The sequence below is a fragment of the Lepisma saccharinum genome, chromosome 3, assembly GCF_977018435.1.
Source record: "Lepisma saccharinum chromosome 3, izLepSacc3.1, whole genome shotgun sequence".
In the NCBI taxonomy this organism is placed as follows: Eukaryota; Metazoa; Arthropoda; class Insecta; order Zygentoma; family Lepismatidae; genus Lepisma; species Lepisma saccharinum.
Genome location: NC_139231.1, coordinates 89,818,590 through 89,843,702, shown reverse-complemented (window position 1 = coordinate 89,843,702; position 25,113 = coordinate 89,818,590). Strand labels below are relative to the sequence as shown.

The 25,113-nt window shown below is 38.4% G+C and overlaps 1 protein-coding gene and 1 pseudogene across 3 annotated transcripts in view; one reads left to right on the top strand and one right to left on the bottom strand.

Annotated features, from left to right (window-relative positions):
• Window positions 1-25,113, top strand: part of pxb (putative Hedgehog signaling attenuator pxb) — a 412,264-nt gene that overhangs the window by 138,747 nt on the left and 248,404 nt on the right. Inside the window, exon 1 of one of the 3 annotated variants that reach the window (XM_083118999.1) lies at window positions 23,773-24,093. The exons of the other annotated variants lie outside the window; for them this stretch is intronic. Coding sequence (XP_082975125.1) covers window positions 23,998-24,093 — 96 coding nt within the window. The 5' untranslated portion in view covers window positions 23,773-23,997. Of the gene's footprint in view, window positions 1-23,772; window positions 24,094-25,113 lie in introns of those variants that run through there. 3 annotated transcript variants of the gene reach the window in all.
• LOC145985605 (protein GVQW3 pseudogene) lies at window positions 18,194-18,640 on the bottom strand (annotated as a pseudogene).

Here is a 25,113-nt window from a genome sequence, read left to right as displayed (position 1 = left end):
ACCGATTCAGGAGAATGATTGAAACCACTGCTTCTCCCCTTTCCTCTGACCCTTCCTCATGTATTTTTCAGTATGCATGAGGAACTTACCTTTCCTGCCCTTTGGACGTAGTCCCTGATTACATGATTAACTCTTGTTAACTCAATGACAAGGGAAAATTGCCTTCGTGTGGGTTGGTTGGTGGAGTTGTTGTCGATAGTGCGCAGAAGGCCTGCGCAGTCAACTGATATTTTTTTTTTTAAGAAGAAGGTAAAGCATGGATATGTCCAGGAGCTAGACTCTACGGTGGAGTGGTTAGCGTAACACGGTACTGAGTTAGGGGGCCCAAGGTTCGATTCGTCGGTGTCATGGTGCTTGGTTACCATTGACATACAGATAGATCGATCGGATATGTTAGGCCTAGATCTCTTTCAAACCCGTATTCCACTGAACTAGATTTCATTTCTGACCGATGGACTAGCTAGGCTGCTGAATTTGGTAACTACAATGTGATGTAATCTATTTCGTCACTGGCTTCTTGGCATAGGCATGCGCAGACCCTCTGTAGGAGGGGCAAAAGCCTTGATGAAAGTTCAGTCGGGAAAGAAAGAAACCTAATTTTATCTCACTGTTTCAATTTTATTGCATCGATGGGTGTGTATATATATACACACCCCAAGCACACACACACATAAATATATACACATACATGCATATATAATCAATTCATCCGCCCCATGACAAATCAACAGCAAAAATCATATAAATTGTCTCTGAAATGTGCGCGCTCCTTTTCCTCTAAACAATTGTTCATGCTTTTAATATAAAACCGTTTAGCAGCAGTACTTCTCTCCCTGATAATTTACAATCTATTACAGAGAAGAAATTGCGAGCGAAGCGAACAAGAAAATTATCAGATCCAAATTTTTACAAAATGAAAACAATATTAATTTAATATGGCGCAAAAATTTTTATGGAGCGCCATGGCATTCTCTTTTACAATTCTTTTCATTTAGATCTTCGGCGTCCAGGGCCAACTCCCGCCGACCCCTAGCTACAGCTCTGACCTTGACAAGACTGCAAGAAAAGCAGATAGCTGCAAGCGAAGCGAGAAAGAAAATTTTACGAAATGTATTTTTATTTGTATAAAATTTGAAATCAAGGGGGCAATTGCAGCTCTGTGCTCCCTTGCAGGTGCTCTTGGCCGCCTGGAAGAAATAATGCAAGAAAGACTTGAAAACTAATTCCGTCTTGAGTATCATTTTGTCCTGCTACTCGTATATTCTGCTAGTCTTGCTTTTCTTTATCCATGTTTGCGCCCTTAAAATTGATTTCCGTCCAAGGTTGGGGGTCAATGCACCCTGCCCCTGTGGTTGCTTTGAACTTTCATCGGCTTCAAAATGCTTAATTTTCTTGAAGAGTATAATATCGTTTAATAACGGCGATAAAATTCCTCTATCCTAAATTTCTGGGTGACAATATAATAATATAGGGGCATGGACGTCTGGAAAGGGGGGGGGGGCAAGGATGGCCACATCTCCCCCTTAGAAAACAAATGAACATCAAACCAAAAGTACATTTTCACACGTATAATTTGATTTCAGTCATACTAATCTACATTAATTATAATGGGGATGCACGAATGCGATAATTTCAAATTCAAAAGGTGTTTTTGAGGAGTCAACACTATTATCGGAGTAATATGCCCCATGGTTAAATACCTTGCTTGTCCTTCCGTGGAAAAAATCTGCGGACGTCCAGGATTAGGGGGGTAATTTGTCCCCCCCCCCTTGCCCCCCGTGCGCACGCCTATGCTTCTTGGCTCGATGCTGGGACCAGCCAATCAGATTCCACTTCCATACATCCAACCTAAGAATGTTCCAATATACAGCGTAATTGGTGACTGAAAAAAACAGAATGTTTCGGTCAACAATTTAACTACCAATAACTTCTGAGGAGAGGGGAAAATAAGTTTGGAATCAATAAGGGAAAGGAGAATGCCACTGACATTCTTAAAAATCGTAGGAGTCACAGAACAAATTTATCTCAAGTAGATTTATTGCAGTTTCGTGGAAAAACTAGTATGTGTCGTTAAATTTACGACTTTAGAAGACTTTTATAATGAAGGCCTGACTGTAATATTTCCATTCTGGTTACGATTATGAGATGAACCGAATTATTTTGTTGATGTGCTGTGTAAAGAAACTAATTAATAAATTACCCGTACTGAAGAATTAAAACGGTAAAGAGTGGTATCCAAATGAAGACACTCCTTATCCCATTACAGTTATTCAAAATATAGTTTATTCTATGGTATTCCTAAACCAGAAAGTCTATTGCCGCAGAAATAAACATCCTGTGCAAGATCCTTACCAATTTCCATCAGGGCCATCTTCGGCTGACTCTCCAACAGGACTCTTACCATCAGGTTTGCTAACAAAATTGCTACTTTTCTTTCCTTTCCCATGCGTACTACATGGCCTGCCCACCTAAGTCTTCTGGAATTAATTATTCTAATATCAGAGGACCGATAAAGATTTAATCAGTTCAGTGTTATGTAATCTACTTCCTTCTCTGTTGTTCCATTTCCATTAGGACAAAATATATTTCTTAAGATTTTACTTTCAACCAAAAAAAAATAAACAAAAAAGTACTAACAAAGTAATGATACTCATTGTCCGTTACACAAACAATAAAAAGTAACAAACAAGTAAAAACCCTCGATACCCTTCACTACCGTTCATGGGATTTAAAATAATACGGAACTAAATGTACGCATTGTCCTCACCCATTACAGCTACCGATCGAATGGAAGAATACTCGTTACCTATTTCTACCAGATCGGTACGGAGAAAGTTTTCGGAATTCACGTGTTGCCTGCATGGCGATAGTCTCCTGCACCGTCACCGGATTTCACCAGCAAGGAAAACTTCGTCAGCGTAATCTCGGATCCACCCCTTTCCTCCCCTTCGTATCCCCGGACTGGCCACGTGGAAGTTCCAGATATCGGGATGGTTCTCCCACCGAAACGACGGGTTGGCTAAATCCTGAGTTGATCTCGCGGAAAATGAACTGCCCCCCCTCGAAGAAGCAGAAGGAGGCTCCCGCCGAGATAAGGAGCACGTCGGAGGAGAAATCCTGGCTGGGCCCTCCGCCAGGGCACGTCCCACCTCCTGTAATTAATAGCGACTCATAAACCCTGCTCCGGGGGATCGAACCCTGAGCCCGCGATTTGGCCGTGATTAAGTGATTTCCTTCGCGAAAAGAGCTGGATTGCCGTGGGTGACCCGGAGTGTTCAGAGGCGCGATTCGGTTCGCGTTTCTAAATACTGAGCATGGAGTAAAGGTTTGATTGATTGATTTTTATATTGTGGGTACATCAACACATGGGCTATTTTTGCCCGTCACACAATACGAGGATATCCTTAACTAAAACGAAATTTGAGAACAGGACCCTAACAAAAACTTCATCACTTAATATTTAATACATAATAGTAATAGATTCCTTAACAAGAACCAAAACTAGTTCTCTCTCCGAGGATAAAACTTGCATAACCTAGTTGATTGATTGACTGAATTGATTTATTTTACTTTGCGTTTCTGCCAGTTTTGGCTAATTGTAAAGATGAGGATGAAAGAAGATAAGATGAGATAAAGTAGATGAAGGGACAAACACATATGGACGGCACACCGATACAAGTCCCATAGAGAATTATACAATGGCCTTGGACCCAGACGCCAGAGCCTCGTTAGTCTTCAAAATTCTGTCCAGAGTGTACTACGTGGAAGTCAGGTTGCATACTCTAGTTAAAAGCTGAGCCTGCAAAGAGGCACTCAGTCAGTACACACAAGGACAAATACAGGCCAGCACCACCCTACAGAGAATTATATTGGCCTTGGGTCGAGACGCCAGAGCCACGTTGGCCTGTCACACATGGACTACATGGAAGTGAGGTTGACTTTGGGTGCCTTCGCAAGTCACCCCTTATCCATGGAGTAAAGGCATCGTTGTCTTCTTATCGGAAAACAAGGTCTTGGCTATCAGCTACATCTATATTTATAAAACTTTACCTAGTTCAACAAAAATAAGTAAAAACTATCAGCAAAGGCGTACCGATATGGTTTTGGAGCGTCAACCTCCCACCGAAATATCCGGTAAAGGTAAAGCTACCCCCTGTGTGGAGGTAGGGACCCACATATTCACAACCTTGGGCAGTAACGGAGGTGATGTGATCCGAACCACGCTCTGGTGGATCAGCGTACCCCTTCCCCGGTACCTATTTATTAGAGGCTGCGTTGCATTGCTTGAAAAATTTCCACCTGAAATCTACCCTGGGAAATCGAACTCCAGTCTCTCGCGTGGCAATCAGATGCCCTATCCACTGGAGGTTCTAAATATTTTCACAGTAATAGATGTAAAAAAAAAAAACAATAACATCATTTTGCGTGAAAAATTAGCTTTCATTGCCCACTTCATTTATTTCGCAATATTTGAATCGCAAAGCTTTCCATGTCTTGCCTACAGATGGAGTAGAATTGCTATATGTAGTTACTGCACAGTGTTGCATCAGTATGAACACAGTTAAACATTGAAGCCTAATATATCAGTTAGTACTTGAAAGATATGTTGATCAAAATGTTTCGCCTTTCAAGTTGTGTAGCTGCGTAAAAATGAAGGGTTATTTTTTAACAAATCTTTTGTATGGTCTAATGACATAACGTAACTAGGCGCGCATTCATCTGACTTGCAACCAACCCGATTTCCGAAAATCCAATTGGTTTTATCAGAATTTCTCATTTCACGTACGTAACAGATTTTTACAGTGACAGATACTTCTGGGTTATAACGACACCATTTCAAGTATATGTGATTTTTACAACCCAGAAGTGTTCACGAATGCACATAAAATTTAATCCACGTGTATTTTCCCCTCCCGGGTAGCTACTCTGATGATAGGGCAGTTTTGCAAGATGGATATTTATGTCAGTTCCTTCTGATTTATTCTCTAGGGCAGTAGTTACCAAAGAGTGGTTTACAGGGACGCCGCGAAATATTCCAAGATTTTAAATTTTAAATTCAATCAATGATGTGATTATTCCAAATATGTGATTATTTAGTTCTTTTTACACATTTTTTTCTGAATTTGAAATATGTGTTTATTTTTTTAACTTAAGACAAGCAACCCCAACCACATAATTTATTATTTTGTAAAAAAAAAAAAAAAAAAAAAAAAATTAACTGAACGTTTGACTTGGGCGCCGCGGAAAAATCTTCGAACCTTGAAACGAAAAGGTTTGGAAACCCCTGCTTTAGGGATATGTATTTCTCAGGGTTAGCCAAGGTTCGGGTTGGGCCCACTTGAAAAAAAACAACATTTTAAAACCCAGAGGGTTTTTTCATTAACTTTGGTATTTCAATGATTTCTGAAATGAAGGAACGTCATAGAGGTGTGTGCTAATAAAGATTGCATTTGAGATTCTCAGAATGCGATCACAACTGTCATTATAACGTGTCATTCTATAGAATGAAGGGATCTGAACCAGTTAATCGATGGGGTGATGTAAACTACTCATCATTCATCCTCTTGATGAGACCACTCGTCATTAGCATGACGAGTTATCGCTTGGCATGCGAAAGGTACAAATTACACAAAGGAATTAAACTACTGAAAAGACAATGGTCACTCGCTGGATTTTGTGAACCGTTGAACCTGTATCATGGCTAGGTGTAGGATAATTACCTGTCTAACTGAAGTCTCTTAGCTGAATGAAAATAGCGAAGTCCTCTGTGAGCTTCTCTCCTATTTGTCGACCAGAGCGTCGTTCTACTCTTCACCTACTGCCTTGCTGACCACCTTCTCTCTCCCAACTCAATGCCCAAAGTCCAGTCACCTCCCAGCTTGTCTCACCTCTATATTCCCTGGCCATCGAGCTCTTCCTCGATGCCGAATCGCCGAATCGTGTGTTTAATATAATTGCTACCATGCAAACCGCTGACTCTAAAACCAGAAGTGTTACCTGTTCCTGAATGCTCAGGAGGTTTGCATGGCACAACACAATGCATTGTAAACATGCCTAAGAGGCTTGAGACAGCTGAGAAAAACAAGTGAATGCCCTGGTCAACATGAAGCGTTCAGAGAGACTTAATAAAATAAACATACAATCTTAGGGATTGATACGATAACTCGAGATTAATTTTGGTATCTAAAATGCACAACACCTGTAATATTGAAATGAAGTAGAATGAAATATCAGAACTCAGTACACCAATACAAACGTCTAATCTTTATTAAGAAATTATATAGGCCTATATTAAGCTGTAGATTCTGCAGGTACTTTAGGAAAACGATTCTAATATGTATGTTGAACAGCAACGTATTTATGTTTTCTCAATATTGAATACATTTGTTACTGCAGTTTGTATACCAAATAGCATAGAATTACAAGATTACTACATTATTACATTAACACAACTATTACGTTCTACGTAACAGCGTATTTCTTGAAAAAAATCTACTATCGGGGAATACTATGTATACTATCTATGCTATCGCTATTTTATTATGCTTGTGATTGAAGATAATAGCGTATCAATCCATAGGATTGTATGTTTATTTTATTAAGTCTCTCTGAACGCTTCATGTTGACCAGGGCATTCACTTGTTTTTCTCTCAGCTGTCTCAAGCCTCTTAGGCATGTTTACAATGCATTGTGTTGTGCCATGCAAACCTCCTGAGCATTCAGGAAATAGGTAACACTTCTGGTTTTAGAGTCAGCGGTTTGCATGGTAGCAATTATGATAATAAACACGATTCGGCGATTCGGCATCGAGGAAGAGCTCGATGGCCAGGGAATATAGAGGTGAGACAAGCTGGGAAGTGACTGGACTTTGGGAATAGAGTTGGTAGAGAGAGGAGGTCAGCAAGGCAGGAGGTCGATAGTGGAAGCACGCTTTTGGTCAACAAGTTAGAAGCTCACAGAGGACTTCGCTATTTTCATTCAGCTAAGAGACTTCAGTTAGACAGGTAATTATCCTACACCCAGCCATGATACAGGTTCAACGGTTCACAAAATCCAACGAGTTGCCATTGTCTTTTCAGTAGTTTAATTCCTTTGTGTAATTTGTACCTTTCGCATGCCAAGCAATAACTCGTCATGTCAATGACGAGTGGTCTCATCAAGAGGATGAATGATGAGTAGTTTACATCACCCCATCAATTAACTGGTTCAGATCCCTTCATTCTTTAGAATGACACGTGGATGGAGGTGCTTAGGGCTTTCATCCATTTTTGCGGAAATGCGATGAGAAAAAGCTTGACACGTGGTGGATTTGCTAGGGCTTCTCATGCATTTTTTCGGAAATGCGATGAGAAAAGAGTTTGTAACCAGTTTAGGATTTAAACCCCACCCCAAATATTGACACGTGGTCGAGGTGCTGGGATTTTCATTTATTTCACCATGAACTAAATGAAAATTGAAATATTAGTTTTATAACCAGTTAAATTCAAACCCACCCCAACAAAAGCTTGACACGTGGTGGAGTGCTTGAGGCCTTTTCATTTTTTCGGAAATGAAAAGAATTTCAGTTAATGTTAACCAGTTTAGAATTTTTTCCCACCCTAAATTTTGACACGTAATGGAGTGCTAGTTCATTACCCACCCCACAATTTTGCTCATTTCTTTAGTTTTGTTAGTATGTCCTTGCCATATTTTATTTTGAAAATACATAGGGCTTAAAGCTTTTTGCATTTATGGGGGGAGAAGAATTTATATATGCCATGATAGATGTTTAGTCTAACATGAGGATGAATTTGATTAAATTTATCGACTTCAAGTTTGGGTCGGTAATCAGCGAAATGTAGAATGCGAAGGAACCTGCGCCCTAGCTCCGTCGCGGTTACCCGCGTCGGGCTGGCGCTATGGTATCAGGAGCGTCCGGCATTCCGCGTGGCGGAAGGTTCGATGTCGGATTTTAGGGAGGCCCATTTCGTCAAAAATGTGGCCGGCCCAGGGACGTCTGTGGACGATTCCCTATCAATCTGCTCCTGGTAGCTCTGTGGTTCACTCACGAACCCGGTACCATGGCTACGACAAATTCCCACCTGGGAAAATTTTACCATCCAGAATTTTAAATAAGGAATAAGGAATAGGCATTTAGATTTGAAGATTTCTTGCAGTGACAGTGATTTTAGAATTTTTTTTACATGATCTTGGATACGAAAATTATTACAACGTTGGTTATGAGGATGCAGTAAGCTACAGTGAACAGTAAACGATTTTATCTTTAACATTTTAATTAATTAATAACGTGGATTAAAAGTGGATTTTAAAGTTATTTATGAATGAGGAAAATAAATTAGTGCCACCGAGTCAGAGTCAATCGGCACTATGGTGCATTTTAACGAGTCATGGCACAGAGGATGCTTGTTTGAGTCAATATATTGTTATTATTATTATTATTAATTGAAATTTCTTAAAAGTTTAATTTAAATTTGGTTTAAAACTGACCGTAACTTGTAAAGGATTTAGAATGCTTGAACTATGACTGCTAAGACTATTGCAACGAGGATATTACATTTTATACATATATAGTTTTGGGAACGAATAAGGCCCCGAGGACCACTCATTTATATTCTTAATGACTGAAGTCTCCTAGCACCTCATGAAGGGAGCTTAGATTAAGGAGATAGTCAAGTTTATACGAGATAGTCACTTGCCTTATGTTACCTAACTTACGCATACATTGCCTGAAAATTTTAATTCATGTTAATATGAAAAGAAACGAAACGCTAATTATATTCCTCGACACGCATGTACAATGTTCGTACCGTGATTTAGGGTATAAACCGCCCGATTAATTAAAAGTTCTAGTTGAGAAGTAATAGATGTATAAATAGGCTGCAGTGACGAGAGATATCCGCACAGGTAAGCAGTTGTGACGAGAATGAATCCGTACACAGATATACATATACTTATATGCTTTAAGCAAAGTTAGGCACAGCCAACTTATTTTGAATAACTAGAAGAGAATTAGGAGAGCATCACACGGCGTGGACGTTTCTCACATATTAACGAGATTTTTTTTTGTTAGTATATCTTTATATTTTTTTTTCTCTGTCCGAAACATTGTTTCGTTTGACAGTTGAATATTTATCCTTAGCACGTTGTAGCTTCGAACGTTAAAAACTTTAAAATGCAGATTGTTTTAAAATTTTAAATATAAATATTGCAAGTTTGCTCTAAGTTACGGCGTTTATTAAAGTGAAACAGGTCTAATATATTAAATCCACTTGCATGACATAATAATAATAATAATTTATCATAGAATAGCACTAATAATATTAACGATTAAAAGCAGACTTATTATTTAATAATGTGCTTTAGGCACAAAAGTTTTTGCAGTATGTAATAATACTAGCTCAGCGAATACATCACTAGAATTTTATAGTTACTCTTCAGAAGAAGGTATATGATTATATTAGCAAAGTTTATTTTTAAGCGCCAGTTATGAGAATATTTATATTATATGAATATGTAGACGTCGACGTCAAGATTTTATTGCGCTCCACTAACAAGTATTTTCCTTCGGATATTGGATAGCTACCGATAATCCTGGAAATCCATTCTGCCATCGCAGAATGATAATGAGTAAACCACAACGGTTTTAGTTTAAAGCTTTGCCACAATAATATGCTAAGCATATTTTAGAATGAGTAGAGAGAATTAAAGATTCTTCAAGTTTTAGTGATGTTAGTATTTTAATGCATTTAAAGATCGCATAAATAATAATTATTATTTTATTTCAGGTAGTCAGGAATAAATCAGTCTCAAATTTTTTCCTTACCTTGTACCTTAGTACGGTTCGATTGATTTCAAAGAATTTAAACGTAAAGTTAACACCTGAAAGTAAAATAAGATAAGTTTGCAGTAAAATTTAAAATAACATAAGTTAAACAGTGCTAATAAATTTAGAGAATAAAGAAAATATATTAAATAAATAGATTACGCAGATAAATTGAGCCTAGAGTCAGAAATAATTAAAAGTTGAGTTAAAATATCTACTAATTAAACTAGGCAGGCTTAAAGTACGTGTTAGCTTTGAAGAACTGTTTGTTTTGATTGCCTAAGCAACATGAAAATCATTGCGATTTTAGTTATTTTAAACGGATTACTTCCACACGTAAAAGCTTCTAATTTTATTTATCTGTTGAACAAGTCCTTCGACTATCCTTATAATATAATTATAATTTTATTATTAACAACATTTATTATTAGTATTTTTATAATTTTCATAATCTGTTATTTTCAATGTCACCGCAAGAAACTTATTACTTATGACCATGAGTGTACCAACGAATTACCGTTAAGCAAACTGAATGATTCACCGCCCATTGAGCAGATTTACGACGATGTTACACCAATTGTTGAAGTGGTACCTTTGAAAACAATAAATCCGCCACTGCCGCCTCCACTGCCTCAGTCCATTATTATTCAACCTAGGGTACAAGAAGAAGTTCAGGATGCATCCAGAAATAGTTTAGTCACTAAAGACGACAGTATAGATTTGCCGAAGAATATTTTATCCATTAAAGATAGAGTTCAGACATTTGCCGTAAGCAAGGATCCTAATTTTGTTCAAAAAGTCGCAAAATGGAAAGTGATTTGCCTATTTCACACTGTGTTCAGCCAGTTGTAAAAATTAAAGAGTCATTTGCGAATCAGTCACCAGTAAAAGTCGAGAAAGTTTCAAGTGTTACTTTAAAAGCAGAAAGTAAGCCAAATTTTCAGGTTCCCGAACCTGTTGTATCGTTTACAGACCATATTTTTTACGACTTCACGTTCGCCTAGAATTTTTATATTAATTACGATTTAAATTTTAAGTATAATTTATTTTTACGTTTCATTGTACCTTATGCAAGGTTTATTAGTCATTTAGTTTGCTAGCAGCTTTCCAAGTTTTGTTATTGTACGAGCACGGAAGTGTTCAAGTAACACGCTGTCGCTAGCGCAGCGAAGTTTTTTCTCTTTTCATCATATTTATTACGTCATTTCAAAAGTCCTTGACTTTATTTCGAACTCCCGCAGCGCTTACTAGACTTTGTTCGTAGTAAGTTAAAGTTTTGTAAACAGTTACGCGTCATTCAATGTATCCGCGAACCAGAGCTTGCATTTTCTCTCTCCGTTCCTATGCCCGCTGCTCGAAGCAGCGACCTTTTCCCATCCACCTCCCGAACGGAACCCGAACTTCCCCGAAGTCGCCGATCACGGCAGCGAACTTGCCAGAGCTCTCGTTGTCGCCTTAGAGAAATTTTCAGTTACGTCCAGCGACCACAAATGCAACCTTGCACAATTTAGAATGTCTGGTATCAGCGAATTCCTTTTCTGCACTCAAGCGCTCTCTTCCGAGTACTTTGAACACGCTAGAAGCTTAGAAAACACTTAGCATAGATTTTCTCGAATCAGGGGCGGTCGTCCACTAAAATTTTTTGGGATCAGTTTAGTTACACATATAGCCATCAGAACTTGATTTTTACGATAGAAGTTCATGTCAACCATGTTAGGGATATTTTGTTCTACATAAATAAATTTTGCCATAAAACGTCGCATTTATGCACTTCAGGTTAATCACGACCAATAAGTTTTTTTTAAGGAACAACAAGACGAATTTTTTTGCGTTTTTCTCGCAAAATTTTCCCGTTTTTCATAGATATTTATAGTAAGTAAAATTTTGGGAAAATCAACGTACATTTGGTTTAAATCAGGATAAAGTCAAACGAAATTTCGATCAAAATCAGGGAAATTTTACAAGAGGGCAATTTTTAGCACTTTATGCACTTAGAGTAATCAAGATTATTAGCAACATGCCAGGCTAAGCCTCGGTGATTAGCACAGGCATGTGCAGCAAAAGTCGCCATGGCATCGTTAGCTTTTCCAAATTTAAACAGAGTAGTTTACCACAAATGTTGAATTTGAGAAATTATTATTATTATTATTAATATTTATTATTAGGAAGTTTAGTTCATCTACCCAATTTGCATCTTATTTGACAATGCAGCAATAAATTCATTACTTCTTACTGATTAACTTCATGTTAATGTTAGTACAGTAGGTAATATTAGTAATTTTTATTTATATTCTAATATATTGCATAACTATTCTCTATTTATTTTGTTTAAACAAACCTAAGGGATTGACACACCATTCTTATATGGGTCAAGTATACCTTTCCGCGGCGGGTCTGTTTACACGACCAAGTGATTTGAGGTATACGGCGGACTCAAGAAGTTTTGAATGGATAAATTTCTATTGTTTAAAGGAAATTTGGAATTGAGAAAGTTTTTCATTATTTTTATTGTGTTTCAAATTTTAATTTCACCTTTTTAATTCCCTGATGCTATATTTTGTTACCACCTGGAGTTTCAACGAAACTCAGAAGTAGCATTTACTGAAATTTTTTGTTTTACATTGCATATTAATGAACCACGGCAAATTGCACCAGCCTATCATTTATTAGGAGGCCATTAGAGGCTTGCCAAAGCAACCTTTTAGATACTAACAGCTTGCTTTGCGCAACACAAATTTTATATATTTATTTTAAGGGTTCACGACTTAATTTTTTTTTTACATTTAAACAGAATTTAGAACATGCTTGCAACACTTATCTTTGTTTATTAATTTTACATTTTGTAATTTTGAAGTGAAGTCTATTACTGACAATAAATTATTCCAGTTTATTAGAACACGCAATGGTATTTTAATATCAGGTTCAGGTCAATTTATTGTCATTCAGAATTTGAATAATAATTTGAACACGCACAGATCAGTTCAGCTTACCGAAGGCCAATCTTTATTTTTTAATTATCAGGATTTTTCGCAAATTATTGTGGATCAGCAAATTTTACACACAAGAATGTTAGCTTTCGAACAAGTTAAAATGAAGGAAATTGAGTTACTACCTAATATTCCCAAGAATTTATCTGATTTCACTATTCCCCAATGGACTCCGCTTGAACTTGCTTTAAAACAACTTAATCAATCAATTAGTAAGAACATTTCATTTCAAGAATTAGTTTTAAACCCTTTGCCTATGTCTATATTAGTTTTTGTTATTTGGAATCTATTATTAACATCAGTACTTGGGTATTATTTGTATAAACATCATCAGCTTTCTAAACAGATTCATTTAGAGCAGCGCAGTAATAATTAATAGGTTAAGGCAACACATTAATCATGGACATTAATATTTTTAACTACAGTTGGATATTTTATTTAAATTTTCCTTATTTATTTTCAAAGAGTTATGGCAATTATTTTATCAATTTATTTTAATCATATTTTATTTTGATGAGACAATTTAATTTAATTTTAAAAGAAAAGGCAGTGGAAATTAGTTGGTTTTGTGTACATGCGTACTTGAATTATATATACCCATCCTATTGCAATTTCCTTTCTTTGTCATAATTTTTCCCTTTATTCAACCTAACCTGTCTATACGGAGCACCATGGACAAGCAAGGCCTACACCATCCATGGGCATTTTTCATGACGGACATCCGCAAGCAGTCTACTATTACCAAGCAGAAAGACTGAGTATCATTCTACGAGGGAGACATGCAGACATTTTAAGTACTATTTCAAGAAGAGACTCGTCACCACCAATTTGAGGGAGACATGCAGACATTTCTACTTATTACTGCACGGAGACTACCTTTTACAGGAAGGATGTACAACCATACATTTCCCAGCATAGCGGACTACACATTATCAACAACACCTAGTGATGGAGCTAAATAAAATTCCCCTCCACACTGTTTGCAGTTAAAACAACAACTTTTCCCCATCTCCCAAGTTCTACGGGTAATTTACTACATTTTTACATTGCCCCAATGCAGTCAAGACGACAAGCAATCCAGAAAGAAGAGGAAGCAGAGAAAACATACATTCTACAACCAGCAGTTCTGGTCACAAACAATAATTACAGAATTGTGCTACAGTGTTTCTACACATACACATGTGAATTTCTATCATGTGTATCTATTTGGTCATTTAACATGCATTATGGGAAACAGTACTTTTCCATAGTTCTTATATACATTTTCAGTTTTGTGTCATGCATAAGAATCAGTTTTATATGCATTTAAGTTTACATTATACTGCAAGGAAGCGACAAGCATCAGTCAATTGACCAGTGCATCAATTAGTGCATAATTTTTTTTTCCGATGAAATTTTGCACTTTGAATAATAAACGGACATGCAAGCAATAAAAAACATAATTACAGCACTTTCGAACATTTTAGAAAGCATGCTTTAGTGACAATATTTTATGCATATGTGTATTGCATGCAAATATAAGTGTGATATATTTTTTTTTCTCCCTTCTCACCAACATGGAATATTGAAAGCGACACATTTGTTCGCAGAACATTTATTTGATATTTAAACTCAAGCACATAGTTTGTCACTTGCAAGATTAATAATTTTGTGTGCAGTCATACAAAGGTATTCACCAAGCCAGATATATGTATACAGTGTACAGTTTAATGTAGAAAAGAAAATTGAACGCTATAATTAAGTTTTACCAGCGACAGTTTTCAGTGTAACTCACTATATGCTTTGAATATTGTATAATAATACATTGGAATGTGCAACACAGCCATGCAAGTTTATATATTTGGCGATGTTAGGAGTGCAGTGCTACCTAGTTCGTAAAACATACGCACTTTGATATGATCAGGTTTTCACACGGACAAAATAGTGAGATGTGACAATGTTTTACATGCTTACTTACGTGTACTTACTTGTGCACCTTTTTAAGGTTTTTCTATTTTGTTTGAAGAGTCTATATCAAGTGGAACTAGTCATAAACATTGTGAATTCCGTTCCATCTTGCAAGACGCTCCAGCCAGCCGTTGGCCTTGCGGAAGACACAGAGTCGTTATCGCGTGGCGAGGGATCACAGACTCTTGACTAGGAGCAGATTAATGAGCAATTCTACATGAAAACATTACGTACACGCACATGTGATACATTAAGAGTTTTTTTTCGCTTAACGACACGAACGTTTGTGATTTCTAGTCCTATAATAGTATATATTATTGTTTTTTACATCGTATAAACATACGACTTTGTTAGTATTAAGGGTATTATTCATTTTAGAGTTTAGGGAATAAAATTTTTTTTTTTTTCATTCAGGCTACGGCAAACAACAGACAAGTTATGTTTTGGTGGATTTATTTTGTATATTTGGTTTTTTAAGAAAATATATGGAATTGGCGAACCTGAGTCATGTCAAGCTTTGCGATTTGACTTTTAAATTTTCAAAGGAAAATTTTTCCTAGGCGGCGCGAACGTATCAATCCATAGGATTGTATGTTTATTTTATTAAGTCTCTCTGAACGCTTCATGTTGACCAGGGCATTCACTTGTTTTTCTCTCAGCTGTCTCAAGCCTCTTAGGCATGTTTACAATGCATTGTGTTGTGCCATGCAAACCTCCTGAGCATTCAGGAAATAGGTAACACTTCTGGTTTTAGAGTCAGCGGTTTGCATGGTAGCAATTATGATAATAAACACGATTCGGCGATTCGGCATCGAGGAAGAGCTCGATGGCCAGGGAATATAGAGGTGAGACAAGCTGGGAAGTGACTGGACTTTGGGAATAGAGTTGGTAGAGAGAGGAGGTCAGCAAGGCAGGAGGTCGATAGTGGAAGCACGCTTTTGGTCAACAAGTTAGAAGCTCACAGAGGACTTCGCTATTTTCATTCAGCTAAGAGACTTCAGTTAGACAGGTAATTATCCTACACCCAGCCATGATACAGGTTCAACGGTTCACAAAATCCAACGAGTTGCCATTGTCTTTTCAGTAGTTTAATTCCTTTGTGTAATTTGTACCTTTCGCATGCCAAGCAATAACTCGTCATGTCAATGACGAGTGGTCTCATCAAGAGGATGAATGATGAGTAGTTTACATCACCCCATCAATTAACTGGTTCAGATCCCTTCATTCTTTAGAATGACACGATAGTACAAACCTGCAATTGATCTCTTGATGCTTCTGACAAAAGTCGTCATGTATCTTATATCGTAATGTATCCATTATTGCAACATCTGCTAATATCAATTCAAACATACAAATTTGCTATCCACAGAGGCAACCAGGAAATCGTAAGAGAATAAAGGATAAAAAATAAACATTACTATGGTTTAGCAGTTCGTTGTGGTCTGTTAGTTGGTGTGCCGGCCGGCGAAGTACAGTGGGTAGGTTAAGCCTCAATTACAAATGTGAATTATATTACATGTATTCACATTTTATTTACAAAATCTCTACAAAACCCGAAAAAATTAACGAGTGGGTCCAGTTGTTTTTTTAAAAAAAAACACAAAAAAACGGGTATTTTCAAACCCTGGTATTTCTTCTCAAGTGGCAGTTCAAGCAGCTTTGTATGTCTTTTATTAAGCTAGGGAAAGGGTATTAAAAGTGACATTAACATACGTATTTAGATTGTGACATACTTTTATTCAACCTTACTTCTTTCACTTTACAAGTAAAATGTTTCTAGTGCCCCCCTCAATTTTTGCCACTTTTGCCCCCACAGTATTCTAAACCTTATCTAGCAAGGTAAAGTAAACTGTCCTTGCCCCCCCTCCCCCCAGTTTTGGCACCTTTCCAGCCTAGTTTTGGAACCCAATCGCCACCACTGCCCACACAAAATTCTAGCTTCCATCCGACATTTGACTTTTATTGCGCTGAATCAAAATGTTGGCGACTAAATTGTCTGCTTTGGCACTTTCTATATTTTAGTAGCCAAATGTCTAAAGGTGTAAACTGGATTTCGAACCCGGTTACAGTGCATATATTTGATTCAATTTTCTACATGCATGTGCTGCAATAACAGCTGAAACCAGACCGGCTCCGTGCAGATTTTCCTTTTGCCTTAATTTCTCGTTTGAACGGATTTCCTCAAAGCTACACACAGAACAAGCTTATCGACATCTTCCTAGCTATTACGATAATTACTGGATACTGCCTGGAGTTTTCGAGCAAAAAGGGGGAAAAAACTCATTCGCTGGAGAAAGTCGTGGTCGCTTTTAATCCGGCCGATGTCGAAATCGGATTTTCAGTCTTTGTCCAGACCCCCACTGCGGTTTCCTTTGCATGGGACTTTGGGATATTTAGCCTCGAGCCGCGTTGCGTTTTAAAAACATTATTTTCATTCAGGAGATTATCATCGTCTTCTAATTGCTATGAAATTATGGGAAGGGGAGGGGGAGGACAAATGAAGAGGATTCATCCAATTGGAGTTCATCGCGGAAAGGAAAAAAGGGGAGAGATTTCAGACCAGCAAATAGGCATGATGAAGGAAATGGGATTTTTTTTAAGAATTCAGTTCCGCACCACTGCTATGTTTATACACATTTTGACTGTTTTACTTGTTTCTCCCCCCCCCCCCCCCAGACAGAAGTCAGTGGTTTTATTATCAGTTATTCTTTTCCCGACCGCACTTTTGACGCTCCAGCGCGTACGTGATTCAAACAGCCAATCAGTTTTAGCTACACTGGCTACCTTTTCAACTTCGTAGCTGGGATCGGTGATCTGTTTGCTTGCGTTCGGCTGACGTCGTTTATTTTCGTGTATCATGAAGCCGAACGCTACTCGCGGGAGAAACAAATGAATGTCGGGTACACTGCATGTTGTCAAAATCTACTGTAAACGCATACCTTCTGCTGTAGTTAGGATCAGAAAGTAACCAAAGAAAAGGAAATGACGTTTAAATATAATTTCAGGAAACAAAACGTTCAAATATAATTTCACGAAACAAAACGTAAGTGTTGTTTGGCTTACCTCAATGTTTTTCGACGATGATGAGAATGAAAGATCAAACGAAATAGATTTAGGGCAATTCATATCTCTATTCCTGGATTTGAACCTACAGGGTTTGTCCGGAAAGTAATAGGACTGAGTCGATTTAAAAAAAATTATTGAGCCAATCGTTACAATTCTTTAAAAACTTTCAAAGTAGTCTCCTTCTGCGTCGATACAGCGCTGCCAGCGCGATTTCCAATCATTGAATGCGTCACGGAAGGCATTCTCCGGAATAGCCTTTAGAGCCGCGGTGCAAGATGCTTGGATCCCCTCTGTCGTCTCAAAATGCTTGCCTTTCATCGGCCTTTTCAGGCGAGGAAACAAAAAGAAGTCCGGGGGGGCCACATCTGGGCTAGGGGTCACTTTCACACATGTTCAAATTTTCTTGGCACACTTCCACTCGCCGCAACTTCTGGTCGTCAGTAAGCACTTTTGGGACCATCTTCGCGCACACCTTGCGCATGTTCAAATGCTCCGTCACAATGTCATGAACCACAGATTTAGGTAAATTTAACATCTGGGCAATTAAGCGAATACTCAGTCGACGGTCTGAGTTCAAAACTTCGCGCACACGAGTCACATTGTCGGTGTTTGTCGAAGTCGAAGGTCTTCCAGCACGGTCTTCATCGGCGACCTCTTCCCGGCCCTCCGAAAAGGCCTTGTGCCACCGAAACACACCACTTCTTGCTAAAGTATCATCTGGGTAAGCCTGCTTGATCATATCAAACGTCTCTGTCGCAGATTTACCGAGTTTCACACAGAATTTAATCGCGTACCTCTGCTCTAACGAACGCTGCATTTTCGGCTTGCACCACTCACAGAAACACGTCGCGCGAGAAAGCCTGTCCTGACTCTCCGGGTGCTCGGAGACAACTGACTAGCCGCTTGTAGGTTAGGTAGGAACCCCCTCTACCGAATACAGTCAGTGCGCGCGCGCTCCGAAGTACAGTCGCGGCGAAAAAAAATCAGTCCTATTACTTTCCGGACAAACCCTGTAGTACCCCTGGACTTCGTATCACGTTACTCTAGCCCCCCCCCCCCAAAAAGCTAGCCACACTAGAATTTAACTGAAGAAATAACTGTCTAACACCGTCAATATCCGCTGCCATCAAACTAGCGTAAAAGATAACCACGAACGTCTTTAAAATATTGACAGTCATTACATAGTTAAATGTAAATTAACAAGCAGACTGTTAAATTTTAACTGTAGAATATTTCAAATTTTACGGTAATATCTGACAATGAAGTTCACGTCTGTGTTTATTTAAGAATGTGCATAGATGTATAATTGTTTTCTATTATATTATATTTCATACATAACCATACCTATATGCACTGTGAATTCATTCAGTATTTAATATTTTTCTCTCCTTTTATTGCAGGTAAGCATTTGTCTACAATATTGAATGGGTGAATTCGTAAGTATTAGCTCTTCAACATGTTTGAGTTGTAATTAAAGAGTAAACTGATTTCTAATTGTCTCCCGATTCTTCCATCATTGAAAGCAGACTCTAGTTTTAGCGTTCATCAATAGTTCTTGAGGTTTTAAAATTAATGGTATCACAATATTGATAACAAAAGGCAAAGCGATATGGTAGCTCTTGTATCATCTATGCGAGTTCAGCATCCTTCCGACCCCTTGGGAAAATAAGGCGCATCTATATGACACACTGAGCATAACTCCGCGAACCGTGACAGAAACGAATTGAGTTTATTTTTGTAAAACTTGATAACTTAGAATCAGCTTGTAATTTACTTTCCCCTCACATTATCGTATTTTTATACAGAAAAAACAAATTTATGTGTTGGAAGACTGAGTAAAAAATGATAAAACAGACGAAGCAAGTAAACGAAGCGGAATAATGTCAATTGTTACTTGACAGACTGCACCGTACTCGGAGAAACACCATTCTGAATTAAACAAAGACAAGGCCACATTACACTGATAAATTGAATAGAATTTTCCCTCAACATGTTATCAATTAAACCTGCCGTAATCAGGACACAATTGTTGTCCTTCAAAAAACAATGGCAGGCAGAGAATTATTCACACACACCTTCAAAAATGTTTTACAACGACACAAATCATTTTGGCTCTAAATTTACCTTTACACTTCCCTAAATACGAACTTATCCCACCGCAGATGGAAAATTCTGGATAAACCTCTGCTGCCAGGCATTTTTCAAATGCCACAGTGGTCGTGCATACACGCAGGACCCAAAATGCATCAAATCAATGTTCATGCATTTTTGTCCTTCAATTGACGCAGCCAAGTGTAATTTTGGATTCTTTGAAACTGATCTTCTCAACTGATGCATTTTAGTGAATCGCGCGGAACAAAAGCTAATGCCTTTCTGTGCGTGTTTTGATACACCAAGAATACTTATTTAGCAGTTTTATGCGCTTTAACGTGTTTCCTGAGCCAACATATTTGTGTCCATTGCGATATTTTAGTTTCTGTGTGCAGAAACTTCTCTTGAAGTATCGTGAGATTCGTGATATTACAAATAAATACAACCCTGTGTCCAGTGTGGTATTTAAGAAATTTCCAGAGGGGGTAATTATACTGACTGTCTATAGACAGCTTGAGATAATGCTTATATATATATATATCATGTGTGTATGTTTATGTACGTTTGTGGCCGCTCGAGGAGAGGGGTTGTGGGGTATCTCGACAATTTTAAATGGTAAATGGGGTCACTCCACACTTTGTTTTATGTCACTCAATCTTAAAAAAAATTAGCTTTGACCAAAACATATTTTTAATATTCTGAAAAATTGCCGATATAGATTTGTATCTTGACAAGTCCACTTTATGATGAGAAACAGCTAATCGGGACTGGGTCTACAGTTTTTAAAGTCTGATTTTGACACCCACCATCAGAAGTCTAGTCTGGGACCTAACTTTTGGGGATCTGAATCGAACTTGGGGCATAACATTTGGTGGGGGGCATAATCAAAAAGTTTTGAACCCCATAAAATAACGCCCAAGATAACTTTGCTAAATTACGGTAACATTTGCAAAATCATAAAAATTACTCATTAACTTGCTTCTCAGGTCCTAGGAGCTTAACACAAGTTCCATTAGCTTGATAATTCTGAAAATTTGTTAGGCTGGCAAGTGTCCCCGCCAAGTTACGCCTAATTAATCTGAGACTCCTTGAATACAAGACAATATGGATTACCACTACTATATATATAATGCCCATCATTGTGTATGTAATTTCATGATCAATTGTTGTCACGGAACTGATCAAGAAAATGAATTCCATATCGATTCTTCTGTACTTTTAATTATGATATTTTATAAATGTGTTTAGCTTGCTGCAAAATTACAAAACAAAACTACCAACTTGCAATGCATGCTGAAACCGAAAAATATTTCCAACAAAGGATACCACATTCCAACTCGCCATGTGTTTTAATTCAGTGATGTTGAAAGATTTTGTATGTGTAACTTTACCACTAGATACATCAAGCCATGGTCATTTGTTAATTTTTTCATGGGCAACCAACCAACAATCAAAAGGAACTCACCACTTTAATACTCCTGTCTTCTTGTGAAGATGCACTTCCAATGTTCAGAACCAATTCTTTGATCCAGACAGCCTTCACCGCCACCAACTTGATCAGATTTCGTTCATTTTGAAGGCAAATTCCTTATATTGCAGAGTCTGGAACTCGTAATGCTCACTTTTTTCACTAACATTCTAGTTTCACAAAGAAATCTAACTCATTATTCTATATATAAAAAAGCACACTGCTCTTAAAAACATGACTTGGTAAAGGGCTATCGCACTCGCGTCAAAAATTGCAGTAGGCTATCTTCGTGCACAATTGTTCCACTCATACAAATACAGGCGTTCTGCGGCGACAAGTTCGAGTCACGTGACAACTCATTTGTAATTTCCACATTCATTGAGGTGGCATTTTCCTGCCACATTTCGTGAACAAAGAAAAGGGAAAAGGGGGAGGTGGTCTTCAACCCTGGCCACTTGTTTGACAATTCCAGGAAATTAGCAGCGCTTGAAGCCACATCTTCGTTGGCCAAATGGAGATTCCAATTGTCTGACAGAAAATGTTGCAATTGAATGGCGAAGTGGGAAAAAGTAACTAAATTGCCAATAATTCTTGTTCCCCCCCAAATATCATTCCCCCCCAGGGATAAAATTGATTAAGCAGAGAGGGGGATACAAGTATCCAGAGGGAGGAATTGCCCCATCCCCCCTACAAATACCGCACTGCCTGTGTCTATGTGTGTGTGTGTATGTGCTTACTTTCATTGCAGCAGATTTAAGTGCGTGCGACTGCATATGGGTAACTGTAAAAATAATTTTAGTTGTAATTGTTATCCCAGGCTATTTCAGATGATTATTTATTTCTGATATTTCATGTCACATTCGAGGATTTATTTTTTCCTTATTTGAGGTCCTTTTCAAATGCATTTCTCTTTCCCAGTGGAGTTAGAGCTAAGGGCCCCGAGCCCCCCTTCTCGAAATCCTGGATAGTCTGAAACATTTAACGAAAATATGGTAAAGTATACGTTAGGTAATGAAGAGTACTGTAATGAGGCATCTGTGCTATCTTTTTCATGCATTTTGTCAATGGACACACACACACACACACAAACACACATCGAGAGAGAGAGAGAGAGAGAGAGAGAGAAGAGAGAGAGAGAGAGAGAGAGAGTTCTTCCGGAAGGAAAGACAGACGAACAACGACAGGAAGTTGGGAATTTTTATTTAATTGTCTATGCTGGAAACGTCGCTGTCTTTTAAAACTGTTTGCTTTTATTTCACTTTGTGAAGAAAAGCGCTGCTCCTCCCTCTCTCTCTTTCATTTTTTTGTTACAGCTTGTGTTTTGTGTGTCTTCCTTTCTCGAGCTCCGCGTTTTTGTTAGTTTCGTGCCTCTAGCGCCAAGAAAGTGAGCTTGTGGGGAACACTCGCTGTAGTGCGCAGGCGTCGGGATTCTTTGTAAGCAGTGTTGCCAACGGTGCTATAATATTACCCTTCCTAGTACTCCTTGGCACTGCTTTGTAGACTTTAGCTGAGGTATTGGATAGTAACAGAGCTCGATTTTTAGTTGATACTTTAATGCTTCAGCCTGCTTTGTGGCCGTGAGCGTTAAATGGTTCACCTTCGATTTCGCCACATGTGGCTTTAATAAATGGAGCAGGGAAGGAAGATGACACTAGATTTCAGTCACCAGACCTGCTAACCTTAATAGTTAATTTATAATTCTAAATTTAGCGATTCTACAATTACAGAAGGAACATTGTGGTCGTGTTATCCTGAATTGCGCGTGAGTAAATATTATAATCATTGTATATTTGATTTTTTCTGAAACATCGGATATCTAGTTCACCCGTCCCCATCTCCAAGGATCATGAATTTGCTATCAGGGAGGGGGAATTTCCTTTGCTATAACTTTTCATTAAGGTGTTCAGCTTTGAGAGTGATCCTACAGTTTAAAGTAGAATCGGAATCACTGTGCAACGTGCCTTCACCAGGTCTCGAACCCGAGACACCTTGATTCCAAAGTGACAGCATTACAATTACGACATCAGCTAGGCTCACGCAGTTTTGGTGTTACAACCGCCAACGTAACAATAATTACAAAGTAATGCAAGCGTTAGTGGGCGATACCTTGTGAGATGAAGATACGTAATTCATTCTTACCGACGATGCATTCCAAATTATGAAACCAAGAACTATTGTTCTGCCGCAGTTGTCGCGCATTAGAGTTTGAGAATGGATTTGTGTTTGTTCCTTCGTCGATTCACCCGTTGTTATCGTAACCTAGAGAGGTGTGGATATTTTTGCTCGCAGTGTGGTGTTTTCATTCGCATGCAGTTGGCAACGCTGAGCCGGTGGCAGAAGGCAGCGATGCTCGTTTACTCGTGGACATATCGTCCAGTCGATCGGGCTCCCTCGCCACGATCCGAGGCCGACCGTGAAACTGTGTTGGCGAGTCGCGTTTCAGCTCGTGTGTGTTGTGTGTGAAGATGTGTGTTGACGTGCCGTTTTTACGTGGCCGGCAAATAATGCCGGAGCGTTGACACGTTCGGCGTCTGGGTATCGAGTACGTTGTTCTAACAAGTGCTTCGTGTGTTGTGGGTTTTCTTCATAAGTAGGGGTAAACATTGGCATGGTTCATGAGCACCAGGTTCCTCGTCTACCACCACATTCTGGAAGGCATGCAAACGAAGCTGCAGCAGAAGGAGGACGACGAAGGCAAAGGAATCAATTTGGTAAGCGATTTTTATTCTTCTTATTATTACATGCCCTTTCTCTGTAGCATTATATTAACAGAGACATAAACAAAATTATTCGCATGGAACAAACGTTAAAAACAAGCCTGTGCAAGGGGCATCCGTGTGTGATCTCCGGTGGAGACACATTGTATGTACAGCGATTCGTATCCAACTTTGAACTGCAGGTCCAGTCCCGATTAGTTTCTCTGAGCATCAAGTGAATTGACAAAACAAGTGTTTGAACCTGTGGCTTTGTGATTGAGATTCGCCCACCTCGATTGCAGATTGGTTAGCGCTACGAAGCCAGAGGTCCCAGGTTGGAACCCTGGTGATATATGTATCGTTGTGTTTGTCCATTTCAACGGTTCATCATTCATCTTTATTGTCACGATTAATCGATGAGGTGGAAAAGCGACGTAAAGTAGAAAGTAAGAGAAAGAGATTTTCTACACAGTGTGGTCTTGCAAACCTGTTCGATTCCCAGTGAGAGCACAGTATAGTTATTCTCGAATACAACTTTTTAAGTTATCGGTCCAATGTGGGCATATAAAGGACCTAAAACAAAGTTTGCTATAGTTTGTGTCTAAGCCGTAAATATTGAAAGGAAGTCAGGGGTAGTCGGCGATTCCTGACTGGAACGAAAGGAAGTAGACTGAGCAATTGTCGGAAGTCATAAAAGAGCTCGGATGTCCAATAAGAATGAAAGTAAAATATGGAATCAAGTAACGAATAAATGAATATCACTTAGGGTGAAGAATGTGTGGAATGTAGGGAGAACAATTCTTTTTGGAACATCATTTCGACAGACCGAAGAGTATGAAGGTTTGACGTCTACATGACACTGAGATGTTTAGCATGACAATTGTTACTTGCATAAAGTTATTAGCTTTGTATTCGGTTTATTTACTCAGTGTAGAGCTTATTTCCACTGTCTGAAAAATATTTGTCCATCAAGCTTATAGCTTATGTATTCTGTAGGGATTTATAAGTTCATTATGGGGATTGTTTGCTCATCAG